The sequence below is a fragment of the Helicoverpa armigera genome, chromosome 31, assembly GCF_030705265.1.
Source record: "Helicoverpa armigera isolate CAAS_96S chromosome 31, ASM3070526v1, whole genome shotgun sequence".
Classification (NCBI taxonomy): domain Eukaryota; kingdom Metazoa; phylum Arthropoda; class Insecta; order Lepidoptera; family Noctuidae; genus Helicoverpa; species Helicoverpa armigera.
In genome coordinates this window covers 4,993,276-5,017,672 of record NC_087150.1, presented here as the reverse complement: position 1 = coordinate 5,017,672, position 24,397 = coordinate 4,993,276, and the positions used below count along the sequence as shown (strand labels likewise).

Here is a 24,397-nt window from a genome sequence, read left to right as displayed (position 1 = left end):
ATAAAGGGGAAGTAAAACATCTCGAGGAAACCTAGACTTTTAATGTATAAAATCGCCAAGAGGGAGTGATAGGGCCAGGCCACAACAGTGCGTTGCGGCGTCGCATCGCAAAAATCAACGACGCATATCATATTAATCGCATAGCTGTGCAATGTTGTTTTTGCGATGCGACGCCGCAACGCACTGTTGTGGCCTGGTCCATAGGGAGTATCGCGCACGTGGACCTTTTCGACAGAAAATTTATGTGGTTCTATTGCAGTTTTCGAAGCTATTAAATTACTAAAATATTAAGGTTAAGCAACACTGGGCATGGTCGGTCCATGCATAGTCAACCCGAACATCTTGTCATAACGAATTCTTTTTGAGTGTTTCGGAAGGCACGATAAATAAGTAGGTCCCGGTTTATTTGAACGTCATTGGCAGTCGTTACTGGTAGTCAGAAACCAGTCTGGCAAAGCGTGTAGGGTTGCATTGGCAACTGGGTTGACGAGATCAGATAGGCAGTCGCTTCTTGTAAAGCACTGGTACTCAGCTGCACCCGGTTAGACTGGAAGCCGACCCCAACATAGTTGGGAAAAGGCTACGCAGATGATGAAGTTTCTTACTGCCAATTACATAAGTTAAACTTCGTAAATTTTACAAGTCCAATAATTACCGTAAAATATTTTATCTTTATAATTCAAACATTCCAAGTTTTTAAGACGCTCCATCAACCATGGTTCTTAAACTTTGAAATATTCTTTTTCAAAACAATACTAGGATACATTTGGAGTATAAAAGGTTGTACAAAATCGAGTGTAATACACAAGGTTGTCGATCATGGGGCGTTTAACGGCATTGGGAATAATAGGTAATTAATAATATAAATAATTTAATTGATAAAACTGTTATAAAAGTAAAGAAATAATTTTGTGTTGTGAAAATCTTAAGCCAATATACAGTGCAGACCAAACTGTCGGCCAATAGTTGGCCCGATGGTTGGCCGACAATTTATCGGAAGTCCAATCGAACTTTTTAGTCCGGCCGATCTACCAATCTCCATACTGATTTATGAGCCTGATCAAAACTATCGGCCGACTAAAACTTCGCAGTATATAGGGGCTTTTAAAGAAAGGTGATCTTAGAGAGAACAACTGCCGTGGTTGAAATTGGCCTTGGACGCCATTGTCAATTAACTAACGTCTATCTAGCCGGGTAGTTGACTTCTGCTTCTCGTGACCGAAAGGCTGGCTACCTCGGACAAAGCATCAGCAAGGCCATCCAACGAGGTAATGCTGCCAGCCCAACACGCTCCTAGTCGACAGCGATGGGGACGAATTTGTTGACCCTTTTAGGGTCCGTTCAGACAGGCCGGCTCGGAGAGGAGAGCAAATTCTTAACTCGTTGAAAATCGGGTACTTAGCATTTGAAGTAAGGTTTATTTTTGCATGTGCACTGCTTTTGTCATTAAGAATGCCCGAAGGTGCTCGGTGTGAAATAATAAGAGGAGCTGACTGGCTCCGATCGCGTACTTTTTCTCGGTTTTGCTGAAGTTTAGCTCCGATTGCATCTCACGCAGCCGATCGGAGCCGATTCCGGTCTGTGTGAAATGAAACATGCGCGCCGATGTTCTCCGAGCCGGTCTGTCTCAACGGACCCTTAATTTTAGTTTTTCTCCATTAATGTTTCTATCTGTTCCAGCATTGGTAGCCTCAGCGGCCGCGGCGCCTGCGCCCCAGTTCTGTCCGTGTCCGTGCGGGCCTCCGCCGCCGTGTCCCTGCCCCGCGCCGCCAGCTCCGCCGGTACCTCCTCCGTGCCCCTGCGATCCTTGCGCTCCTCCACCTTGTGAGTATTCGAGGATCTACAGCTATTAACTGAAGTGATAAAGTGTTGATACACTTATGGCGAGATTCCGCTAAAACCCTTCGGTTTGGCAGTCCGACATGTCGGTCTATGACCAGCTAGGGTATCAGGAAGCTGACACTGTCCAGCTATATACGCATGAACAACTGAACTGATTTAAAAAAATCTTTCAGTGTTAGATAGTCCATTTAATCGAGGAAGGCTTTGTAAGGCGGTGCCTCGTTGGTCTAGCTGTCACAAGCGCTGCTGCTGTGCACAAGGTCTCGGGTTCGATTCCCGGGTCGGACATCGCTTTGCAGGTTTTAGAAACAAAGCAGCCCCGGAAATTGGTGGTTGCTACACCCAATTACCGTCCCATCGCGCTATGAGAGTGAAGGAATAGTGAGTGCACCTGTGTCCAAGCAAATGTGCCTGTACTATAATATATTATGTCGTGCGGAGCTGGCTGATCTCCTTATACGAGAACAGCCACCGTGGCTGACAATCGACTAGGATCATAGGACATCATCATCCTAAAATTAATCTTTGTCATGTCATTCCAGCACCATGCGGCGATGGGCCAGTCAAGGTACTTCTCCAAAAGAACCCGACCCCCGAGCGTCTACGATCAGCTGGTTTCCAAGAAATCGCCGTCCCCGGAGGCACGTTCTACATCAGCGCCTCCCCTGACGTGATCATCCAGCCACCCGCGATCTTAGTCCGTCCTCCTCAACAGGCTGCGATCACACCACCAGCTTTGACGGTTCAGCCACCCGCAATTGCTCCGGTTACTCCCCCAGCGATTATTGTAAGGCCTCCTCCTCTACCGGCCATCACTCCCCCACCGGTATTGGCCCGTCCTGGACCGTTGTCGCCCATCCAACCACCTCCTCTAGTTGTGAGGGTCCCGAAGCCTGCTCCAATCCAGCCAGCGCCTATCAGCGTGACCCAGCCGCGTCCATCGCCGATTCATCCCGCACAGATCGTTGTAAGGCCTCCTAAGCCTCAGACTATCCAGCCCCCTACGATTTGTGTGTCGACCTCGTCGCTGCAGAACCAGCAGTCATCAAATCAGTTGTCACAGCAGCTGGGTCAGCAGATTTCACAGCAGTTATCACAGCAGCTGACTTGTGGCCAGCCGGCCCCAGCGCCTAGCCCGTGCCCATGCTCATGTGGTTGCCCATGCGAGAATCCTGCACCACCACCCCCACCGTGCGGGTGTGAGCCTCTCCCCCCTCCTCCGTGCTCATGCGATCAGCCACCTTCGCCATGCTAAGTAACTAAACAACTTTTTCTATAACGGCCTGTTACACCAACTGATTGAAAGACAACTATATCGAGACTGATGTGACGAATAGGGCACTAAATAACAGCCATCAACTGAGTTTCGTCATCGAAAGTTCCTTGTAAAATCTCAGTTGTGCCCTTTTCGTCACAAACGAGCGAGTGTAGTCACAGGTTTGAGAGAAGAAGTGTGACGAATCTGTGACGTGTTTTTTACTGTTTTCTTGTCATGGTGGTCGTTTTAGATTTAAATGGTTTTTACTAGTGTTTAACTAAAAGATCTCTAAACGGTTTATGTATTGACCCGGCATGCAATTGGTTTTGTGATTAGAATTACCCGTACAAGTTTCGAATGTGATGAGTTTGCAAATGTATACTTTATAAGTATTTGTGTATTGTAATATTGAATTATACGCATATGTATTATAGAATTTTGTTTCCTTTTTATTTATTAGGACCCTTGTGAAAAAAAAAGAATAATAAAAATCAGAAACCATTTTTAAAAGAATTTGTAGAGCAATCAACAAAATAGGTAACCCTGATTTGTTTTACAATCTGTTACAACCTATTAAGAATTTCTAAAGCTCCAACAAGAGTTTTAAAATACATATTTTGCATTAATTGGAGAAATACCATAGAAATCCAAAAACTTCTTTCTACATTTAGTTTTGGAAAAAAAAAGATAAACATTGTGGCTTGCCATAATACTTTTAAAACGTTATTATTCATATTTAAACTTTTACAAAATGATCTTATTATAGGGAAATATTAAAACTAGGTATCAAAATATTCATCCGCATCGCTGTCAGCTGGGATCGTGCCCAAAAGGCTGGCTGCATTGCCACGCTGGATGGCAATGCATATCCTTTGACCGAAGTATAGGCCAGCCCTCTGGCATAATTGTTATAGAAACAGGGATTGTTGGGGCACTAGGTACACCAAGATATTTATAATAAACCTTATGCAATTATATTTTATCTTTGCCTGTCCAAGGTTCCAATATTCATGGTTGAAGTACCGACAAAATAAAGTGAAGTCCGGGAAATAATTCCAATTTTCGCTACCAGATCTGATATCAGTTAGATCAAGATTCTGTGTCCACCAAACTTTCATGACGTTTTTAAAAATAATAACGAGTCTCTTACTCGACAGATGAGAAGAGGTGAGGGGATATATTCGTCACACCCATCTTAAACGGGTCTCACTTAGTATATTGCTGTGACTCTATACCTGACTGAGTCCTAGCGCTGATGTTCAACAAAAGTCGAAGATGGCCAATGAAATCTGTCGGTGATCGTTATATACAAAAATAAATGTAAGAAAGTTTTTTGTCATTTTCCATCTTTGTCGAGAGCTTAAAGTGGTTTCAGATTAGCTCATTATTTTCATGTAAATTAAATTCCTGTTCAGCGCGTGTAAACGTGTTTAGCTGCGCCTTTGGCAAAACATGACAACTAATGCGAGCATTGATGCATTTCAAATATTTGTTACTGTCGTGATAACAAAGTTTGAAATTACATATTTCTACGACTCAACTGCGTAGTTTGCTAATATTTAAAAAATTATAAGTGGGTAAGTAAAGAGGGACTTTTTGTTGTTTTGACGTTTTCAAATGATTAATAGGTGAAATGAGGGAAATAACGTGTGTTGATATAAATATGACGAAAGTTGGCAACTACATGCTCTCCCTATGAAGGTTAAATAGGCGAACGGTGAAAACAATAAACAGAAATAATAATGTTTAAACTGTTATAATAAATTAATGTTTTAATTTTAAACATATCCCTTTTTATTTATAACTTATTCATCGAAAATACGTCGTCCTGCCGCTATTCCACCTTCGGCCGCCTGTCCCAATTTCACTTATTAGTCGGCGCATGTTTTCTTATCTACTCCAAAAATACACAACGAATATGCATGATGGCAGCAATAAAAAAAAATGTTATATTTATGTAATTGACCTTAGAAACCTCACAATTAACGTCATGTTTTATGACGAATCTTGCACAGGTCCTAGCAATATGAAGGTAATATGTAAGATGATGACCAATTTCGAAACTGTATCCAACAATACAATTTTATTTTATTTTTACAGTAAAATTACATAATGAAATAAATGAATGAATCAGAAATGCACGTAAGAATCAAGAGATCCGGCTCCATCATCAGATCAGTTCGACAGTACCATATTTTGTATTGTCATCGGAACTACATACAGCTGACAATTTTCATGACGCTACGATCCTTGGAATATTTAGTTACTTACCTTAGATTACTATGTGACTATGTGTGATTCAGTTACATACCTACTCGAACCATGGTGTTCATATGCAAGTACGTATGTGCATTACGTGCCTATCTGCTCAAACTCAGACTTTACAGCTTCTAGTTGCAGTACAATTTATATCTGTATCAAAATAACATAACAGTTACTTTCCATCCATGTACGAGAAGTCATCATCATCATCATCATCTCAGCCGGCGGACGTCCACTGCTGAACATAGGCCTCCCCCTTAGATCTCCACAGATACCTGTTGGAGGCGACCTGCATCCAGCGTCGACGGCGACCTTTATAAGGTCGTCTGTCCACCTTATTGGTGGACGTCCTACGCTGCGCTTGCTAGTCCGTGGTCTCCACTCCAGTACTTTTCGACCCCTTTGGCCATCCGCTCTGCGAGCAATATGGCCTGCCCATTGCCACTTCAACTTGCTAATCCGGTGGGCTATATCGGTGACTTAAGTTCGTCTACGGATCTCCTCATTTTGGATTCGATCACGTGGAGAAACACCGAGCATAGACCTCTCCGTAGCTCTTAGTACGAGAAGTACTTCCTAATAATACAAAACCAGTGGAAAAGCACTATCACAATATGAGAACTAAAATTTCTAGAACCCGTCTTCGAAACTTATCTCCGAAAACTTATGAAACATTGGAATTCAAGCAACTCGTATAGTATAACTATTTGTTTTTCTAAAACTGTATGGGAATAGAAACTTTGGAAGTTCTGTTGCAAAGAAAAATAACAAGTTTGGCTTGACTTGCGAAAATTTTGTGAATGTCAGAATTCTAAGTACATACATATGTAGGTATAGAGTCTATGGTCTAGTCGTCTATAGTATAGACGACTAGCTGCTCTCTGCAGTTTCACTTATGTCAAGGGAGAAGTACTTTGTGGAACTGGGTAAAAAGTAGCCGATGTCCTTTTTTTAAGAACTAGGCTAGTTGTGTACCAAATTGCGTTTAAATCAGTTCAAAAGTTTTGTTGTGAAAAAGGAACAGAGTGATAGAGTCATATTTACGTGCGACGTTTTGCATAATTTTTTGAATTTGTGAAGGGGTGAACCTGCGGTCAAAAGCTTCTAGGCAACATTAACCCCTATATGCTTATATGGGAAGAGCCTGCTTCAAAATGTCGAAAATGCTTACTATATGTACCGATATATAATATGAAGATCCAAATTCTAAGTTTATTTCAAGTAGTACTTAAGTATTTTATTTGCCCAGTTTTTTCCAATTATGTAGGGGTCGTCTTCTAGTCTTACTGGATACGTCTGAGTACCAGTGCTCTAAGCGAAGCAACTGCGTATTTGACCTCCACAACCAAATCATGGTGAATAAAGATTATATTATTATTACCTAGTTACTTAAGCAACCCGAAGACTGTTTGTCAACCTTTCTATCTTCTGACTACCTGTAACGACTGTCAAAGATGTTCAAATGACAGAAGGGACTAATCTAGAGTGCCTTCCGAAACACGGAGGAACTCATCATGACAAGATGGTCACCCATCAACGGAAAGACCGCGCCAAGCGCTGCTTAACCTTATGATCGATTTACCCGTGCGGCTGTTAATACTTAGCAACCAGCTCTTTCACGCACGTATTAGCCAAAAATCAAACATATAATTATTTAATCTTAATAGTCAAAACCATAAACTATCATAAAGCAAAAGAAATTAAAATGAAATAAACTTTTTTATTTAAAAAAATACGAAATTTTCAAAAATCAAAACCGTTACCCATTTTCAGTGTTGCATGTCTAAATAATTCTATATTTTGGTAATAATATTCACCTACCATTTTAAAACATTAAAAAAAATATTTGAAGATCATCTAAAAATAATTTGTCAATTGAATTTTCATACTTAAGTCTTACCAATAAGGTTGAATTTTGAATGACAGTGAATATTGCAAATGGCGGATGTCGTAGAGTATAAAAGGCAATTTTTCTTGTTAATTTTCATCAGACGATCGAAAAATGGCGAAGGGCAAAGTCATATGGTTATCGGGTAAATATATATATCCATTTATTCGTTATTTTCGATATAAAAAAAGACTTTAATTTGATCTAGCTTCAATTTAAATAAAAATGCACTTTCATATACTAATATTATAAAGCTGAAAAGCATATTTGAACGCGTCAATGTCAGGCTCACTGGGTCAATTTGATAAAATCTTTCGATGTTAGATAGCCCATTTATTGAGAAAGGCAATAGGCTACTTTTTATACGATTGTGTGGAGTAGTTCCCACCGTGAGACTTTTAGTCTTAGCCAGTACAAGTTCCATCTGCCTATAGTTATATCATAACTGCTTTAATATATTCTCATTCTTTTATAATTTCTAATAATCGCATTGGACAAAGAAAAGTCCCATCGCGCTATAAGAGTGAAGGAATAGAGAGTGCACCTGTTTCTGCGCAAATGCTCGTGCACTATAATATGTCCTGCGCAGCTGGCTGATCTCCTTACATGAGAACAGCTGTCGTAGCCGATTATCGGCTGGGAGGATCATCATCAACCCCCTTTCTTTTGTCCACAGTTCTTTTCCTGGGCACCGCTTTGGGGCAGCCTTTAGCGCAACCGGAACCGCAGTTCCCTTGCCCGTGCCCCTGCCAGCCCCAACCAGCCCCCACTCCCTGCGATGCCGCCCAACCAGCCCAGCAGATTGGACCATGCAATCCTTGCGAGCCACCCGTTAACTATGTCTATGGTCAGGCACCTACGGGTAAGTTCATATCATCGTCCAAGCCTTTTTCCCAACTATGGAAACTATTGGGTTCGGGTTTTTGTACTTTAGCCCTTGCCCAACTATGGTGGGGTCAGATTTAAGGGCTCTAGCCCATGCCTAACTACGAGTATATAAGGGTCGGCTTCAAGGGCTCACAATTTGCCTAGCCTTTTCCCTATTGAGAGTACCATAGTGCCAAAGTAGGCTGGTAGTTGGTTTGAGCTCATGAATTAGTCATCATCTCCCGAGCTCAACATGGTTGGGAAAAAGTCCCAACTATGTTGGGGTCGGCTTCCAGTTTAGTCAGATGCAGCTGAGTATGCTACAAGGAGCGACTGCCTATTTGATCTCCTCAACCCAGTTACCCGGACAACCCGATAGTCTCTGGCAAGACTGATCAATACTATCTGGCTTCAGACTACCCATAACGACTGCCAAGGATGTTGTATGACAGCCGAGATTCACCAATACAACGTGCCTTCCGAAACACGGAGGAAGTCGTCATGCTAAGATGGTCACTCACTAATCGCGTTAAGCGTTGTTTAACTTTATGATCGATCGAATCGTACGGCTTTAGTTGTTCAAGAAAGTAACTCTCTCTATTTCTGTCTACGCGTCATTTTCTAGTGAATAAATGTATTTTCAACAGGTATCTGTGGAGATCTAAGGGGGAGGCCTATGTTCAGCAGTGGACGTCCTATGCCTGAGATGATGATGATGATGATGAAATGTATTTCCTTTCTTCCTTTCTAATATCGTTTCTATTGCAGGTTCCATCCTCATCAGGCCAGGACAAATAAGGTTCCCAACACCACCCCCGATCGTGGTCCGTCCTGGTGAGATCAGGCTGCCGACACCACCCGCAATTTGGGTGAAACCCGCCCCAGTCCAGCCACCGACCCCAGCGCCGATAACAGTGCGACCGCCCCCAGTACAGCCACCAACCCCACCGCCATTCTACGTGAGAGTGCCCCCAGTGAATCCACCAACCCCGCCGCCACTGATCGTCAGACCTCCACCCGTGCCTGTGCCCAGACCAGCCCCGATTAGGGTAAGTTAACCCTGATATTATAGATGCGAATGTGAGACTCTGTCTGGCTTTCAAGTCAAAACTACTGAACCTATCTATTAAGATAGGTCTATGCTAGACTGTGTATGCACATACTAATGTATGTACATAGACATTCTAGAAAAGACATAGTTTCATAAGGACACGACTGAAACCGCGGCAAACAGTTATTAATAAGAAAATATAAAATCATTACATCACCGATAAATGAAATGACATTATTTAAAGAATGCTACCAATTGAAAAAATATTTCTTTATATATCAACCCCAATCTGCCCCCAGGTACAACCGCCCCCAGTGCAGCCACCAGTACCAGACGCGTTGGTAGTCAGACCACCCAAGATCGTCGTACCTGCGCCCCCAACCATTTGCTTCCGCCCCAACCCGCCCCAAATATTCAGGACTTTGGGGGCGGCAACTATATGCAGAGCTACGGGTGCACAGAACGATGCTATCTTGCCATCGCCTTGCCCATGCGGGCCCCCACCACCTTGCCCATGTGGGCCATCACCACCCCCACCGCCCCCACCTTGCCCCTGCAATTGCCCCAACCCATGTCCGCCCCCACCGTGCCTCTGTGGCCTCTAAATAAAAAATATATGTAGATTTATGTATATATGTATATGATATAAAATATGATTAAGTATACATTTGTAAATGAATGAGCGTTCGAAATAAAGTACGGGTAATTTGAGCAATTATTAATTTTTGTTTTTTTTTTCTATATACATAAAATATTTGCCATCAAACCATTGACCAAAAACCAAATTGTTCTAAGGCTTCGTTGAAAGCAAACTGACTGTGTGTGGAAGAGGTCAGATAGGCAGTCGCTCCTTGTGGCACACTGGTACTCAGCTGCACCCGGTTAGACTGGAAACCGACACCAACATAGTTGGGAAAAGGCTCGAGAGCTAAGGTCAGGCAAGTACCAATGCAACTTTATTTGTACTTTCTAAGTATTTCTTGGAGATCTGTATCCAGTTAGAGTGAAAACCGACCAATGTAGTTTTGGAAAAGGCTCGGAAAATGATGAACAAAAAGGATTGGAAGTAGTTCAATAAAATAGGAAGTAAAATCACATTTTAAATTAAACAAAAACTCAAATACATACTTTTATTTGCCAATGAGAAATAGATACATACATGAATACAAATATATTATATCAGAACAAATTTTGAAAAAATACACATTTTTTTTCTATCCAGACATATTTTTGAAACTCCATTGAGATCTGTTCAACTATGAAAAATTAAAAACACAAATTGTTATTCTGTCAATTTAAAAAAATAAGAAAATAAAAAGAGCAAAAATTTCGAAAAAAAACTGTGATGGGAGGAGTATCAAAAAAATATATCTGAAGTATTTTTTTGTAATGCCAGTTTCAATTTAAATATATTATATCAGTAGGTCATAATTTGAGCGTGGTTATTGTAACTGGAAGAAGATTGTGTCGAGATCCTCGGGTGAAAACCAATCATTTCGAAGTTACTACAATGATTAGCCGACGACGTACTGCTGTTTATAAAAAAGGACGGCCTACTACACCGTAACCCAAGCCGTTTAAGCCAAGACCGAGGCCTCCTATTCCCCCTCCGTAACCGCCTAAGCCTATGCCTCCATATCCTCCCAAATAATTGGGGACAGATTCGCATACACTCGTACTGCCTAGTCCTCCTATACCGGCAAAGCCGCCATACCCGCCTAATCCGTTAAGGCCTATACCTCCAAGGCCTCCTAAGCCGCCAAGGCCGTAGCCGAAGGGTAAGTTATTAACTGACTCACAAACTGTGCCGACTCCGCCCAAACCTAAGCCGCCAAGGCCATACCCAAAAGGTAAGTTAGGGACTGATTCGCATACAGTACCCACTCCGCCCAAACCTATACCACCAAGGCCATAGCCAAAGGGTAAGTTAGGGACCGATTCGCATACTGTGCCGACGCCTCCATAACCTAAGCCGCCAAGGCCGTAGCCGAAGGGTAAGTTAGGGACTGATTCGCATACTGTGCCGACGCCTCCATAACCTAAGCCGCCAAGGCCGTAACCGAAGGGTAAGTTAGGGACCGATTCGCATACTGTGCCTACACCTCCATAGCCAATACCGCCAAGGCCAGATAATCCACCGAGGCCAATTCTCCCGAGTCCGAAATTGGGTACAGATTCGCATACAGTCGCACTGCCTAGGCCTCCTAAGCCGATGCCGCCAATCCCTCCTATGCCGCCAAGTAGGGGTCCATATCCAATATTAGGAGTAGACTCGCAGACTGTAGTTTGGCCTCCTAATCCGCCGAGACCGATTCCTCCGATGGCACCAAGCCCGCCTAGGCCTCCTAAACCAGCCCAGCCATAGTTAGGCACGGATTCGCAAACGGTGCCAGTGCCCAAGCCGCCGAGGCCAAGGCCTAGGCCGCCTAAGCCGCCGAGGCCGCCGAGATATCCGAGGCCTCCTAGCCCAAGGGACCCTTCACAGACTGTTGCGCCAAGCCCGGGTAAATAATTACCAGTGGACTCACATACTGTGGTGCCACCGAGCCCAAGAGGGTTGCAGCGAGCGACACACAAGAGCGCTGAAAAGAAAAATTATACATTATGAAATGAACTCATATTATCTCCCGAGTCTTTTCCCAACTATGTTGGGGGTCGGCTTCCAGTCTAACCGCATGCAGCTGAGTACCAGTGTGCCACAAGGAGTGACTGCCCTATCTGACCTCCTCAACCGAGTTACACGGGTAACCCAACCCTTTGGTAAGACTGGTTGTCTGACTTACTGGCTTCTCACTACTCGTAAAGACTGCCATGGATGTTTTTTGGCAGTCTTACCAAGGAATTTTGAGTTGCTCTGGTAACTGAGTGGACAGATAGGCAATCTATGTATCCTGTTAGACTGGAAGTCGACCCCAACATAGTTGGGAAAATTCTAGGCAGAAGATTATGTTATATAGAAATTATTGGAAAATTAAATTAAAATAATTATTAAAATTAAATCTTTACTCACCAGATAGTACTAAAGCCTTAGATGCCATTTTACGCTTTTGACAGTCTGTGACAAAAACTACGAAAATGTCACTTTTTATACTAAAAGAATTAATCAAAGTATATTTGGGAATTCATCTAACACGGTTCAATAGTTTTATCAAACAATTTGTCTTTCGAATAATATTTTGTGATTTTTTTGATTTGAAAGTTTTAATTAAAATTGTGTTTTATAAATAATGGTAAATTAAAGTTTTTTTGGTATAAGTATTAGTGGCTTTGAAGGTGTGATTTTCAGTTTTAAAAGATTTTAGAATATGGTAAGTTGTTTTAATCAGAAAATGGTAAGTTGTTGTATTACTTGAACTTATTTTTATTTATTTCAATTTTTTTTTCTTTCTTGTTCCTCATAACAAAAAAAGTCGTTTTGGCCTAGTGGGCAAAGAACCAACCTCTCGAGTATAGGGGCACGGGTTCGATTCCAGGTCAGGCAAGTACCAATGCAACTTTTCTAAGTTTGTATGTACTTTCTAAGTATATCTTAGACACCAATGACTGTGTTTCGGATGGCACGTTAAACTGTAGGTCCCGGCTGGCTGTCATTGAACATCCTTGGCAGTCGTTACGGGTAGTCAGAAGCCAGTAAGTCTGACACCAGTCTAATTATGGGGTATCGGGTTGCCCGGGTAACTGGGTTGAGGAGGTCAGATAGGCAGTCGCTTCTTATAAAGCACTGGTACTCAGCTGAATCCGATTAAACTGGAAGCCGACCCCGACATAGTTTGGGAAAAAGGCTCGGAGGATGAGATGTTCCTCATAACAAGTAATCGCATGGGGGTGTATTCAAATTATTATTTAAGCCAAATACTTACCTACTTAAATGAACATCTTAATTTAAATTATAATTTTTTGCCGAAAAAATATGACTTAAATGCACTTGTAACAACCTTAATATATTTACAGCAAAAATAATATTTTTGCGAATATTTGCTTTATAGCAAAATTTACAGCAAAAATAATATTTTGCTGTAATTATTTTTATAAATTATTTATGTTTATAAAAATAAATAAGATGAATGAAAAATAAATAGCTGATTTATGTGAAGTTTACACAAAATCAAGTCGAGTCAGATTTATGTAGCGAAGTATATACCTACCGGGTCACAAACAACTTATATTAATTAACTTACCAATTTATAATTATGTTCCTTAACGTACCTGAAAATAGACAAAATACAGATTTAATTATCAGTATTTAAAAAGAGAGGCCATTTAGGCCTAAGTTTAAAAAAAAGTAAATGGTCAGAACGTCAGAATTTTCACGTAGGTACAGTCTGACTGATTTTTCGTGCAGTTGACAGTTGCTGTGAGCTGTCAGTTTCCCTTGAAAACTGACAGCTGTCAACTGCACAAAATATTCGGTACCCCTAAACAAGTTTCAAAATTAACATTCAATACAACATACAAACAAAAGGGAAAACCTCTTTTTTAAAAGTCGGTTAATCTTGCTCAAAAAGTGGTTGTTTTTCTTTTTAGATCAAGAGCCAGCGACTTCTAGACCTTCGTTATTTTATAAAGGCTGAAACTATTATCTTTAAATATTTTTTTTTTGACAGTCGTATTTTCCTTTATATTAAAACGGTCTACTTTTTCTATGAGAGCAATTATTCATTTCAACCAATCAACCTTTAAACATCCTTTCTTCTTCTTCTTCTTTCGTGTCGATGACATGTCTTATAGTGAGACTACACTTTGTCAGCCCAATATGCCGCCACAGCGAGAGCACGGCCGGATGCACTCATGAGGTCCTGCCGCGAGCAAGTTTCAGGGCACAGTGGACATGTGATGAGGTGGGACATCCTTTGAAGTTCTAGGACTTTTCTCCTGTACGAAATCAACGATTGCTGGCATATAAAGCCAATGTCAGTACGACTTCGTGGTAGTCTTTCGTTCATACTCACTGTAATGTAGATACACACACGAGGGTGCGGGATTGTCCGAAACAGTTACCGCGGCCCTGGTACATAAAAAGTCTACGACGGAACACGACGGTTTTTAGTCAGTAAGAGTCTGACAGTCCCTCACCGCTTCTAACCCACAGCGGGCATTTGATGATTTTTAGCATAGTTAAAAACATATATATATATTTCAGCCTTTATAAAATAACCTAAGTCTGGCGTTCGCTAGCTCTTGGATTATAATCATTTCCAAATCTTCTATAAATTAAACAAATTATACGAAACGTCTCATATCAGAAAAATATTGACTTTTAATCGGAAATTAACCGTGTAACGCAAGACAAGGGAATTTAAACCTTACCCGCTTAGTTTCAAAGTTGATTTTAGCAAAACAAGCGCAATGACCGTGGATGCATGTTTTGGAAAAACCATTGCATGTATTAAAAGGTATTGAAAAGATTCTTTCAGTTTGGTCCGAATGGCGTTGCGGATATTTCTTATCATATTATTAGGTACGTATTTCTTTTATTCGTATTTTTAACTGCCTCGTTGGTCAAGTTCCAAGCGCGGCTGCTGTGTACGAAGTCTCGGGTTCTATTCCCGGGTCTACAGGAGATGTATTTGTGGTCACTGTGCTGCACTAAGGCGGAATTTCACCTGACAGTTGTCATCAAATAATTTTGTCGTTTTGAAGAATATTGACGCATTGAACAAGCAAAATATGTAGCGTTTTGTTTACACATTTTAACTTTAGGCCCATTTCCACCGACAACTTAAACGTCATTTTACGTAAAAAAAACTGGCCAAGTGCGAGTCGGAGTCGCGCTCGAAGAGTTCCGTACCAGAGCCAAAAAATCACGATTGTTGTAATAATTATAAATATTTATTTTATTCTAGTTTTCAGTATTTGTTGTTATAGCGGCAACAGAAATACAGCATCTGTGAAAATTTCAACTCTCTAACTATCACGGTTCATGAGATACAGACTGGTGACAGACGGACGGACGGACAGAGGAGCGAAAACAATATAGGGTCCCGTTTTACCCCCTAAAAACGGTTACTTTGCGCTACTTTGAAAAATCATATTACCCACACAATTGTTTTAAATAAACTGACGTATTTGTTGTCAGTGAACTTGGGCTTTAGACTAATTTATTTCTTGAAATAATCTCATAATATTTTTCAAAATTAATTTCAGGATTACTTCTATGTCCAGTGCCATCAAAATCAGGACTGGGAGTAGGTATGGACACGGATAAAAAGCAGCTGCTTTTTAAATATAACTTTATACCCAGATTTCCTCCAAAATTAATCAATATACCAAGTGTTAATATGCAACCATCTACATCATCTTAGCTCGGAAGTTTGTGGTGGGGCACAAAATGACTAGCGGAGATGTCATAACGCAATATCTCCTGAGAAAGTAGCGCGACATGCGGGGCGAGGGGGACGAGGAACTAAAGTCATTACTTAGAGCTATTTGGGGTCAAAAAATTGTGTGGTCTAGTTGGGGTCAAAAAAGTGCATAGTGTTATTTGGGGGTCAAAAATTGTGGAGCTGCGTGGGGTCATTAAAGTACTTAGAAATTAGATATTGGGGTAAAATTTTAAGAACTGGAAGGAGTTATGAAAGTGTTTTGTTTAATAATTTGGAGTCTAGTTATGACTTAATTGTAGTACCTAGTGTATTAGAAGTTATTAAATCTGTATGAACTAAACAATTTGTGGTTTTGTCTTGGGGGTCAAAAATTTGTCTTTAAATAATTTTAAGCTTTATTTGTTTACTTCATATGTACATCTTTATATAAATAAAATTAGAAACACAAATGCCTGTTTTTTATTTACCTCACGTAAATCCTATGTTTTTCTAATCTATATCTAGCTTAAAATATTTTTTTCTTGGAACACGCAAATCTCAGGAACCACGACTCTTTATCTAAGTAGTTGAAAAAATATTTTTGTTTGCGCATGCAAATCTGAGGTACCACGATTACGATTTGAAAGGTTCTTTCTAATTTCAGTGTTTCAGAGAGTTCCTCTATTATTATTATTATTTAAGAAAGTTTTGTTGTAAAACTCGGAAAGGCAAACATAGTTAGGTACTTTCACATTTATAATATCAGTACCTAAGACCAAAATCACCCTGACCTGAAGTCAGTATACCAGTTTTTTACATTAAAATATGTGCCTACATTTCAACAATATTAACAAATTATTTTCTACCTAATATTTACAATAGTCTAGCCTAGTCTAGACTAACAGTGTGTACACTATTTGTCTTGTCAACTTGACAGGTAGCCATCTTGATTTATCGTGACGTCATACAGCTTCGGTCTCGACGGTATTGACATTAGAATACTATAGAACTTTCTAAGCTCGTGGCAAAGTCAAAGCCGCGCGGATCGATCGATCATAAGGTTAAGCAACGCCTGGCGCGGTCGGTCCGTGGATGGGTGACCATCTTGTCATAATGAGTTCTTCCGTGTTTCGGATGGCACGATAAACTGTAGGTCCCGGCTGCCATTTAAACATCTGTGGTAGTCGTTACGGGTAGTCAGAAGCCAGAAAGTCTGACAACCAGTCTTACCAAGGGGTATTGGGTTGCCCAGGTAACTGGGTTGAGGAGGTCAGATAGGCAGTCGCTCCTTGTGGCACACTGGTACTCAGCTGCATCCGGTTAGACTGGAAGCCGACCCCAACATAGTTGGGAAAAGGCTAAGCAGATGAGAACTTTCTAAGGATGGATTTATATATCCTACATTTCCGTTGATTTTGCGATTACAGATTTATGTAAATTATGTCTTTCAATATGTAATAGCAAAACAAGGGATGGATAGGGTGTAGAAATCTTTAGTACGAGTATGATGTCAATTCAAAAATTATTCTATGAGAAATCATGCTTAAAGACAGATCCGAGAATATCTGCATAAAAATTCAATGTATTTGTACAATATAGGGCCCTTTTCTGTCCAAACGACATTTTTTTTTCTATTTTTTCAAAGAAGGTAAACAGTTTTTTAAATACAACTGACGTATTTTGGACTATTTATTAAACTGTGAACTTGAAAAATCTGGGTAAAACCGAGTGAAAAATGTAGGCGTAATAAATTTTATAGCGATATGTATATTATGATTTCAGTAACACCATAAGAAGAACTGATTAATTTATAAATAATGTTTAGAGAACAATTTTTCACCGCTAGTACGTCTGTATTTAATATTTCTAGTTGCAAATTTATTGTATTTTTTATATTTAGCCCAGATGTGCGTTTTAAAGTTTATTATTTGAAATCAAATTAAGGAGTTGACGAAAAGAGGTGTCTATTATATTATTATTTCTGTGTCTAATTTTAAGTTTCTGGTTGCGCAATAAAATTTATTTTCTTTCTTCTTCTTTCTTTCTTTCTAACCAATAAATGTGTTGAAGTAACCACCTCAACACATCTAACCAGGTAGGCCAGTCCCTCCTTGTGGCACACTGGTACTCAGCTGCATTCAGTTAGACTGGAAGCCGACATCAACACAGTTGGGAAAAGGCTCGGGAGATGATGACATAGGCTTAAGAAAAACCTTAAAAAAATCGTTAAACTGAAAAACAGACTTAACAACATTTTAGATAGACCTGCTTTATACTTAAAATAATTACACGCTGAAAACTATCACACACTAACACACATCTTGAAATTTTAATAACATTAATGATTAGTCTGAAATAATATCAGTTTTTTTCTTAAACAAATTCAAAGTTGATTTTTAATTGCCAATCAAATGTATCGATTGAAAATATAATATTAACACTTTAGAAATTGTTATTTTAGACTCTACAGTTAAAGGTATAAGGTTGCATTTTCATTGTACCTGTTATAACTATTTGAAGAATATAAAATTGATAAGGCCTTAAGTAATAAACTGGCTTTAATATAATGTAGTCCATGAATAGATGTTAAATATGACGGGTTTTAGTGTTACTCTATTATTAATATTTATTGGTAAGTTTAATCTTAACATCTGCCGAGCCTTTTCCCAACTATGAGGTCGGCTTCCAGTCTAACTGGATGCAGCTGAGTACTAGTGTGTTATAGCGACTGCCTCTCTGATCACCCTAACCCAGTTACCCGGGCAACCCGATACCCCTTCAGACTGGTTGTCAGACTTTCTGGCTTCTGACTACGCGTTACGACTGTCAAAGATGTGCAAATGACAGCCGGTACTCACCAGTTTATCATGAAATATGGAAGGACTCGTCCTGATAAGATGGTTACCTATCCACGGTCACCTAACCAACCACACCAAGAGTTGAAGAGTTGCTTAACTTAACCTTATGATCGATCAATCTGACGGCTTTGACTTAGCCACGAGTTATTCTAGAAAGGTAAGTAAATTCCAAAAGTATAGTAATAAATAAAACCCATAATTTACTACCAATCTTCTGCCTTTATTCCGAAGCTACTTGGGGTCAAAATAGTATGTAGAGCTATATGGGGTCATTAAAGTAGTTAGAGTAAAAAATTTGGTCTCCTTACATGAGAACAGCCGCCATGTCAATAGCCAATATGCGCCTAGGCGTCGCATCATCATCATTTATATTTTTGACAGTCCTATGTACTTGTGAAGGCCTGAATGATATAAATGATTTGGCTTTGACCCTGGTTCTTTGTCTACAGTCCCCTGGGACGTGAGCATCGCTGTGAACACCTACTGTTCAGTACCGTGTCCATTCTTCTGCCCGGCTTCAGCTCCGAAGGCGTTTGGTGGGGCACCGCCTCCTAGGAAACCCAGTGCTGTAGGGAGAACTACGTATTATGGTAAGGATAACTTCAGAAATATATCAGCTATGATTTACATATTCCTATATGCCAGTAGCATACAAGAGGGAACTCGCTCTCGCACCCAGTTTAAAAGTAGCCTATGTTCTTTCTTAGGCTCTAGAAGTCTAGACTATCTATGTACCTTTCTTTAAATCGGTTCAGTGGTTTTGCCATGAAAGCGTGATAGACAGATAGAGTTACTTGCGGTTATTTTGAGTCAGTTTTATCTTTAACAACAACTATAGGATCTACGTCTGCCTAGCCTTTTCCCAGCTATGTTGGGGTCTGCTTTCAGCCTAAATGAGCACGGTTAAGTAACAGTGACCACATGGAGCGACTGCCAATCTGACCTGCTGGAGCCAGTTAACCGGCAACCCGACACTCCTACAAAGTCTGATTATCATAATTTCTTGGTTTGACTATCCACTACGACAGTTAAAAATGTTCAAATGATAGCCTGAACCAATTTTACGTGACTTGCCAAACTCGTCACGATAAAATGGTCCGCGGAGTGACCACGTCAAGCATTGCCTAGTAATCAATCAACGCATAAGTCTGTTATTTATCCACGAACTCTACAAACCACTAACAAAACCACTAAAAACATTACCCCCCTTTCAGAGTACGAAGACTACGAAGACCTACCAGAATGTCCTCCCCAACGCTTTAGAACTCGATACCGACAAATAGAGATACCGAAACCAGACCCGAAACCAGAGCCCAAGCCTGAACCCCCAAAGGTCAAGAAGCCAAAACCTTCGGAGGAATCGGCTCCTGAAGAAACGACTCAAGATTCGGTACCTAAGAAGAAAGAGCGATGTTCTTGTCCCTGTCCTTCGCCGCCTCCTAAACGATTTTTTGCTTCTCTATGTTCTATACCCGGGGCAGTCGTTGATACAATGTTAAGCGGGGAAATTACAGTTTAAAATAGTGTAGTTAATATAACAAATCTGGCTGTTGTTTTTTTTGTTGACCTACGTAGATTAGGGTACAAAAACACTTATAATGTCGACATTTCACCATCATCTCCCGAGCCTTTTCCCAACTACTTTGGGGTCGGCTTCCAGTCTAACCGGATGAAGCTGAGTACCAGTGTGCCACAAGGAGCGACTGTCCTCAACCGAGTTACCCGGGCAACCCAATACCCCTTGGTTAGACTGGTGTCAGACTTATTGGCTTCTGTGATGTTCTGGGATGTTCAATGACAGCCACTTATTGCACACTTAACAATAAACATAAAAATAATAAAGACAGTGTATGTACAACGGCAAGCTTAACCCAGAATTATATCTATCTATGCATCAAAAATAGGATATTAATGAAAAAGAGAGGTATCCTAGGCGTCTTGTTTCTTGTATTTTTTTTTTACCTCCAAAAATATTAATTTGATTTAAGCAAGCGACTTCAGAAACAGCACCTCCAGAATCGGTTTGGTTCATCTAACCTACAGACAGACATGTGTTGCTGGGGAGTTTGTTGCGCCACTTCTTCTTCCCAGCAATAACACATAGGAAGTGGTGAAGGGTGGGCGTTTTGAGGGCGGTCTTTTGTAAATTCCTGACGTTCTAAAAGCGCTGTCTTGCAGCCAAGTTTGAATAAATGATTTTTGATTTTGATTTTGGCACCTAAGAAAAAAGAGCGATGTTCTTGTGTCCTTCGCCGCCTAAACAATTTTTTGCGTCTCTATGTTCTATACCTGGGGCGGTCGTTGATACAATGTTAAGTGGGGAAATTACAGTTTAAAATAGTGTAGTTTAATGAATATTGTAAAATTAAATACATAAAAAAATCTGGCTGTTGTTTTTTTTGTCCTACCTACATTAGGGTAAGGACACATATTAGGGCCCTAGCTCCCTGACAACATAAACGTCTGTTTTCTTTAATCAACATTTTACGATTAATTTTTACCATCAATTTTCAAAATAAACAGTTGTTTTAAGAAAACAGACGTTAGTGTACTTTGGCCTTATGATGGCGAAATCTAACCACAAATAATTGGTTTAGTACCTTTAAAATCTGTGCATCAAAAATATAAACTTGGAAACTTATGTTAATAAAAAAGAGGTATTGCCGCTCGCTTCTTGCCATTTTTATGACCTCCAAAAATCATCAGTTGCAAGCAGGCAACTTCAGAATTGGCAAATCGGTAATCGGCACCTCAGAAAAAACGATGTGTTTTTATTTTCAAGTGAATATGGTACTGATGTTGAGTTAAGAGATTGTACTAAGTGCCTATAATAATTTTTCATAGTTAAGACATTGTAAAATTAAAGACAGAAAAATATACATTGTTTTATTACCCTACCTACAATAGTACATGTGTTGTTCAATAATTGGAGGTCCCAATATTGAAAAATAAATAGAGATAGGATTTTAATATTAGACCCAAACAAGTAATGTCAAATCTCAAAGTCACAGTGCCGCACACTGAGGGAATTTCACTACGTAACAAATATTATTGAATAAAACCGGCCAAGTGCGACTTGGACTCGCACAAGAAGGGTTCCGTACCATTATTTGAAATCACGTTTGTTGTCTGGGAGCCCCCCAAAATATTTATTTAATTCTGTTTTCAGTATTTGTTGCTATAGCGGCAACAGAAATACATCATCTGTGAAAATTTCAGCTCTCCAACTATCACGGTTCATGAGATACAGCCTGGTGACAGACGGGCGGACGGACAGAGGAGCGAAAACAGTAGGGTCCTGTTTTACCCTTTGGGTACGGAACCCTAAAAATGATATTTATATTGAAGATTCTCGTAAAACTATCAAATATTATGAAAGGGTATCAATCTATACAGTTTACCAATATCTATTTTCAGCAAAACTGTCTAATCCATCAAACGGACAAACAGATTTGCACACTGCAAACTTTTAGTCGGCCGATAGTTTGGTTGGGTTCATAAATCAGTATGAAGATGAATGGTAGTACGCACATTACAAAGATCAGGTATTTAGCCGGTGTCAGACCGACTGAAAACTTTGATTGGAATGAAGAGTTTCTTTTAAAAAAATATTGCATGCCATCGGTCAACTATATGTCAACTGTTTAGTCTACAGTGTATGGGTACTCTAAAAGTTCAATTTTACTACAAATATTTGTTTAAATTATTATATTTTGTTTATAAAGGCTTTGCAGAAAATAAAACTGAATAATCTTCGGCCTAAGAATATAAATAAATAAATAAATAAATAAATAAATTGTTTATTACTTCACTTTGTACATAATTTTTACAATATTTGCTTAATTCTAAAAAGTGCTGATGTATAATTTGCCCGAACTAGGTAAAAACCTGTGTCTCGGGCGTAAAAGTGCTTATTATAATATTTATAGCGAATTAACAATAAATTGCTATAGTAACTAAAAACTAGGTCAATGTGACAAACACAGTGTTATTATTACACATATTTATTATAATGCTTACATACTAATTTAAAACTAAATGTTCCGATTATCTCTAGGTAATTTTGATTTATTACAATTGGCGTATAAAATCAGTAAACAAACTATCTCTAAGTAAAAACATACAATTATGTATTGTGTAAAATTGATAAAATCTAATGCGTGGCGCTCTCAGGCGCCTTCATAATCCACCGAGTTAATGTACCTGTATTCAGCGGCTTTCCTAGCAGGGCAATCCAAATCTCCTGTGTTATGGTTGTGGGGTTTATTGTAGCGCTTGCAGGTTGCACATTTCGGTGGTTGTTCCTTCGAAGAGCACTCTTGAGTCGTGTGTCCTTCTGCACCACAGTGGCTACAAGTAGAGGTGATGGACTTGCAAGTCTTGGATGCATGACCATACTGCTGACACTTGAAGCACCGAGTCACGAGGGTGAAATCTCGTACCGGGCATGAGGTCCAGTTAATATAGATCCTGTTTTGATTCACTAGGGCTCTCCGGACGCTTGCTGGCACTTCAATAATAAAGTTGCAGCTGTCAGCATCCCTTTTTCCTGACTTATGGCTATGAATTTGTGGCTATGTAGCAGCTGCAAGGATAGATCGATCATAAGGTTAAGCAACGCTTGACGCGGTCGCTCCGTGGAAGACCTTCTTGTCATGAAGAGTTCATGTTTCGGAATGCACGATAAATTGGTCGGTCCCGGCTGTCATTTGAACATCTTTAGCAGTCCCTACGGGTAGTCAGAACCCAGTAAGTTTGACAACAGTCTAACCAAGGAGTATTGGGTTGCCCGGGTAACTGGGTCGAGGAGTTCAGATAGGCAGTCGCTCCTTGTGGCACACTGGTACTCAGCTGCATCCGGTTAGACTGGAAGCCGACCCCAACATAGTTGGGAAAAGGCTAGGCAGATGATTACTTAAGTATATACTAGAATTACACAATTGGCTTCTTAGAGCTTTTGAGAAGTAAGTACAGTCAACTTCAGGTCAGTGGTAATAGTTTTATAGGAAAATCGTACTTATTACTATTGAGTTAAGGTGCATGACAGCTACCACTGATGTGCAGTCTACAGTACACAGTTTCTTCTAGATGCGGATAAAACCCCAAAACACACCATAGATCTATTTAAAAAGCCTGAGGAAGACCCTCTTTTTAATAAACCAGAGGAAAAGTGGGGAAATTAACAAAAACAATATTTTTAAAGGTATTTTTAATTACTTTTTCCGTAGGTATTCCATTGAGACGTATTTATTTAAATTGAAATTCCAAGTTAAATAAAAACTTTTGATGATGAACAAACTTTTTGGAATCCGAAAATTGTTTTTTTTATTAATTTTTTACCCCAATTCTGTATTTGGATTGATTTAAAATTCGTGGTTTTATAATGTCCTAGCTTTACCCGCGTCCCGGGGGAATTACTTGCCGTACCCGGATAAAATGCTTAATGCATAAAATGCCTATGTTACTTGGGATTGTGTAGCTTCCCAACAGTGAAATAATTTTTCAAATCGATTTAGTAGTTTCGGAGTCTTTAGCGTAATACATGTTTCATACATTATGATATTAGGTTAGCCAAGCTCTAGCCCATGGTTTCACTAACCTCCTTGAGAATTCCACGCACATGGCTAAAAAATAGCCTATAGTATCCTCCTCCGAGCCTTTTTTCAAAACTATTTTGGGGTCGGCTTCCAGTCTAACCGGATGCAGCTGAGTACAGTTAACTTCAGGTCAGTGGTAACAGTTTTATAGGAAAATCGTACTTATTACTATTGAGTTAAGGTGCATGACAGTTACCACTGATGTGCAGTTTACCGTAGGTACCAGTGAGCCACAAAGAGCAACTGCCTTTGTGACGTCCCCAACCCAGTTACCTGGGCAACCCAAAACCTCTTAGGTAAGACTGGTGTCAGACCTACTGGCTTCCGTGGCGACTGCCAAACATATTCAAATAACAGACAGGACCAACCAATTTATCGTACCTACACGGTCATAGACTTTCAAGATATACCTAGTAAACAAACTCAGAAAAGTTGCATTGGTACTTGCCTGAACTGGAATCGAACCCACACG

The 24,397-nt window shown here is 40.0% G+C and overlaps 3 protein-coding genes and 1 long non-coding RNA gene across 4 annotated transcripts in view; 2 read left to right on the top strand and 2 right to left on the bottom strand.

Annotated features, from left to right (window-relative positions):
• Positions 1–724: 724 nt before the first annotated feature.
• On the top strand, positions 725–3,145 carry LOC110381355 (uncharacterized). Its single transcript, XM_064043432.1, has 3 exons — positions 725–850; positions 1,681–1,824; positions 2,385–3,145. The coding sequence occupies exons 1-3, from the start codon at positions 820–822 to the stop codon at positions 3,095–3,097; spliced, it is 888 nt and encodes a 295-aa protein (XP_063899502.1). The 5' UTR covers positions 725–819; the 3' UTR covers positions 3,098–3,145.
• Positions 3,146–7,317: 4,172 nt separating this feature from the next.
• LOC110381356 (uncharacterized) lies at positions 7,318–9,890 on the top strand. The gene is made up of 4 exons (XM_021341661.3): positions 7,318–7,395; positions 7,927–8,112; positions 8,886–9,166; positions 9,468–9,890. Exons 1-4 carry the CDS (start codon positions 7,365–7,367, stop codon positions 9,771–9,773), a joined length of 804 nt encoding a protein of 267 aa, XP_021197336.1. The 5' UTR covers positions 7,318–7,364; the 3' UTR covers positions 9,774–9,890.
• Positions 9,891–10,473: 583 nt separating this feature from the next.
• LOC110381348 (spidroin-1) lies at positions 10,474–12,277 on the bottom strand. The gene is made up of 2 exons (XM_049839901.2): positions 12,179–12,277; positions 10,474–11,750 (listed from the first exon to the last, which is right to left on the bottom strand). Exons 1-2 carry the CDS (start codon positions 12,204–12,206, stop codon positions 10,705–10,707), a joined length of 1,074 nt encoding a protein of 357 aa, XP_049695858.2. The 5' UTR covers positions 12,207–12,277; the 3' UTR covers positions 10,474–10,704.
• Positions 12,278–13,346: 1,069 nt separating this feature from the next.
• The window catches only part of LOC135119209 (uncharacterized), a 49,554-nt gene continuing 38,503 nt past the window's right edge, over positions 13,347–24,397 (bottom strand). Inside the window, exon 3 of the long non-coding RNA XR_010278049.1 lies at positions 13,347–13,374. This is a non-coding gene — a long non-coding RNA (uncharacterized LOC135119209). The remainder of the gene's footprint in view (positions 13,375–24,397) is intronic.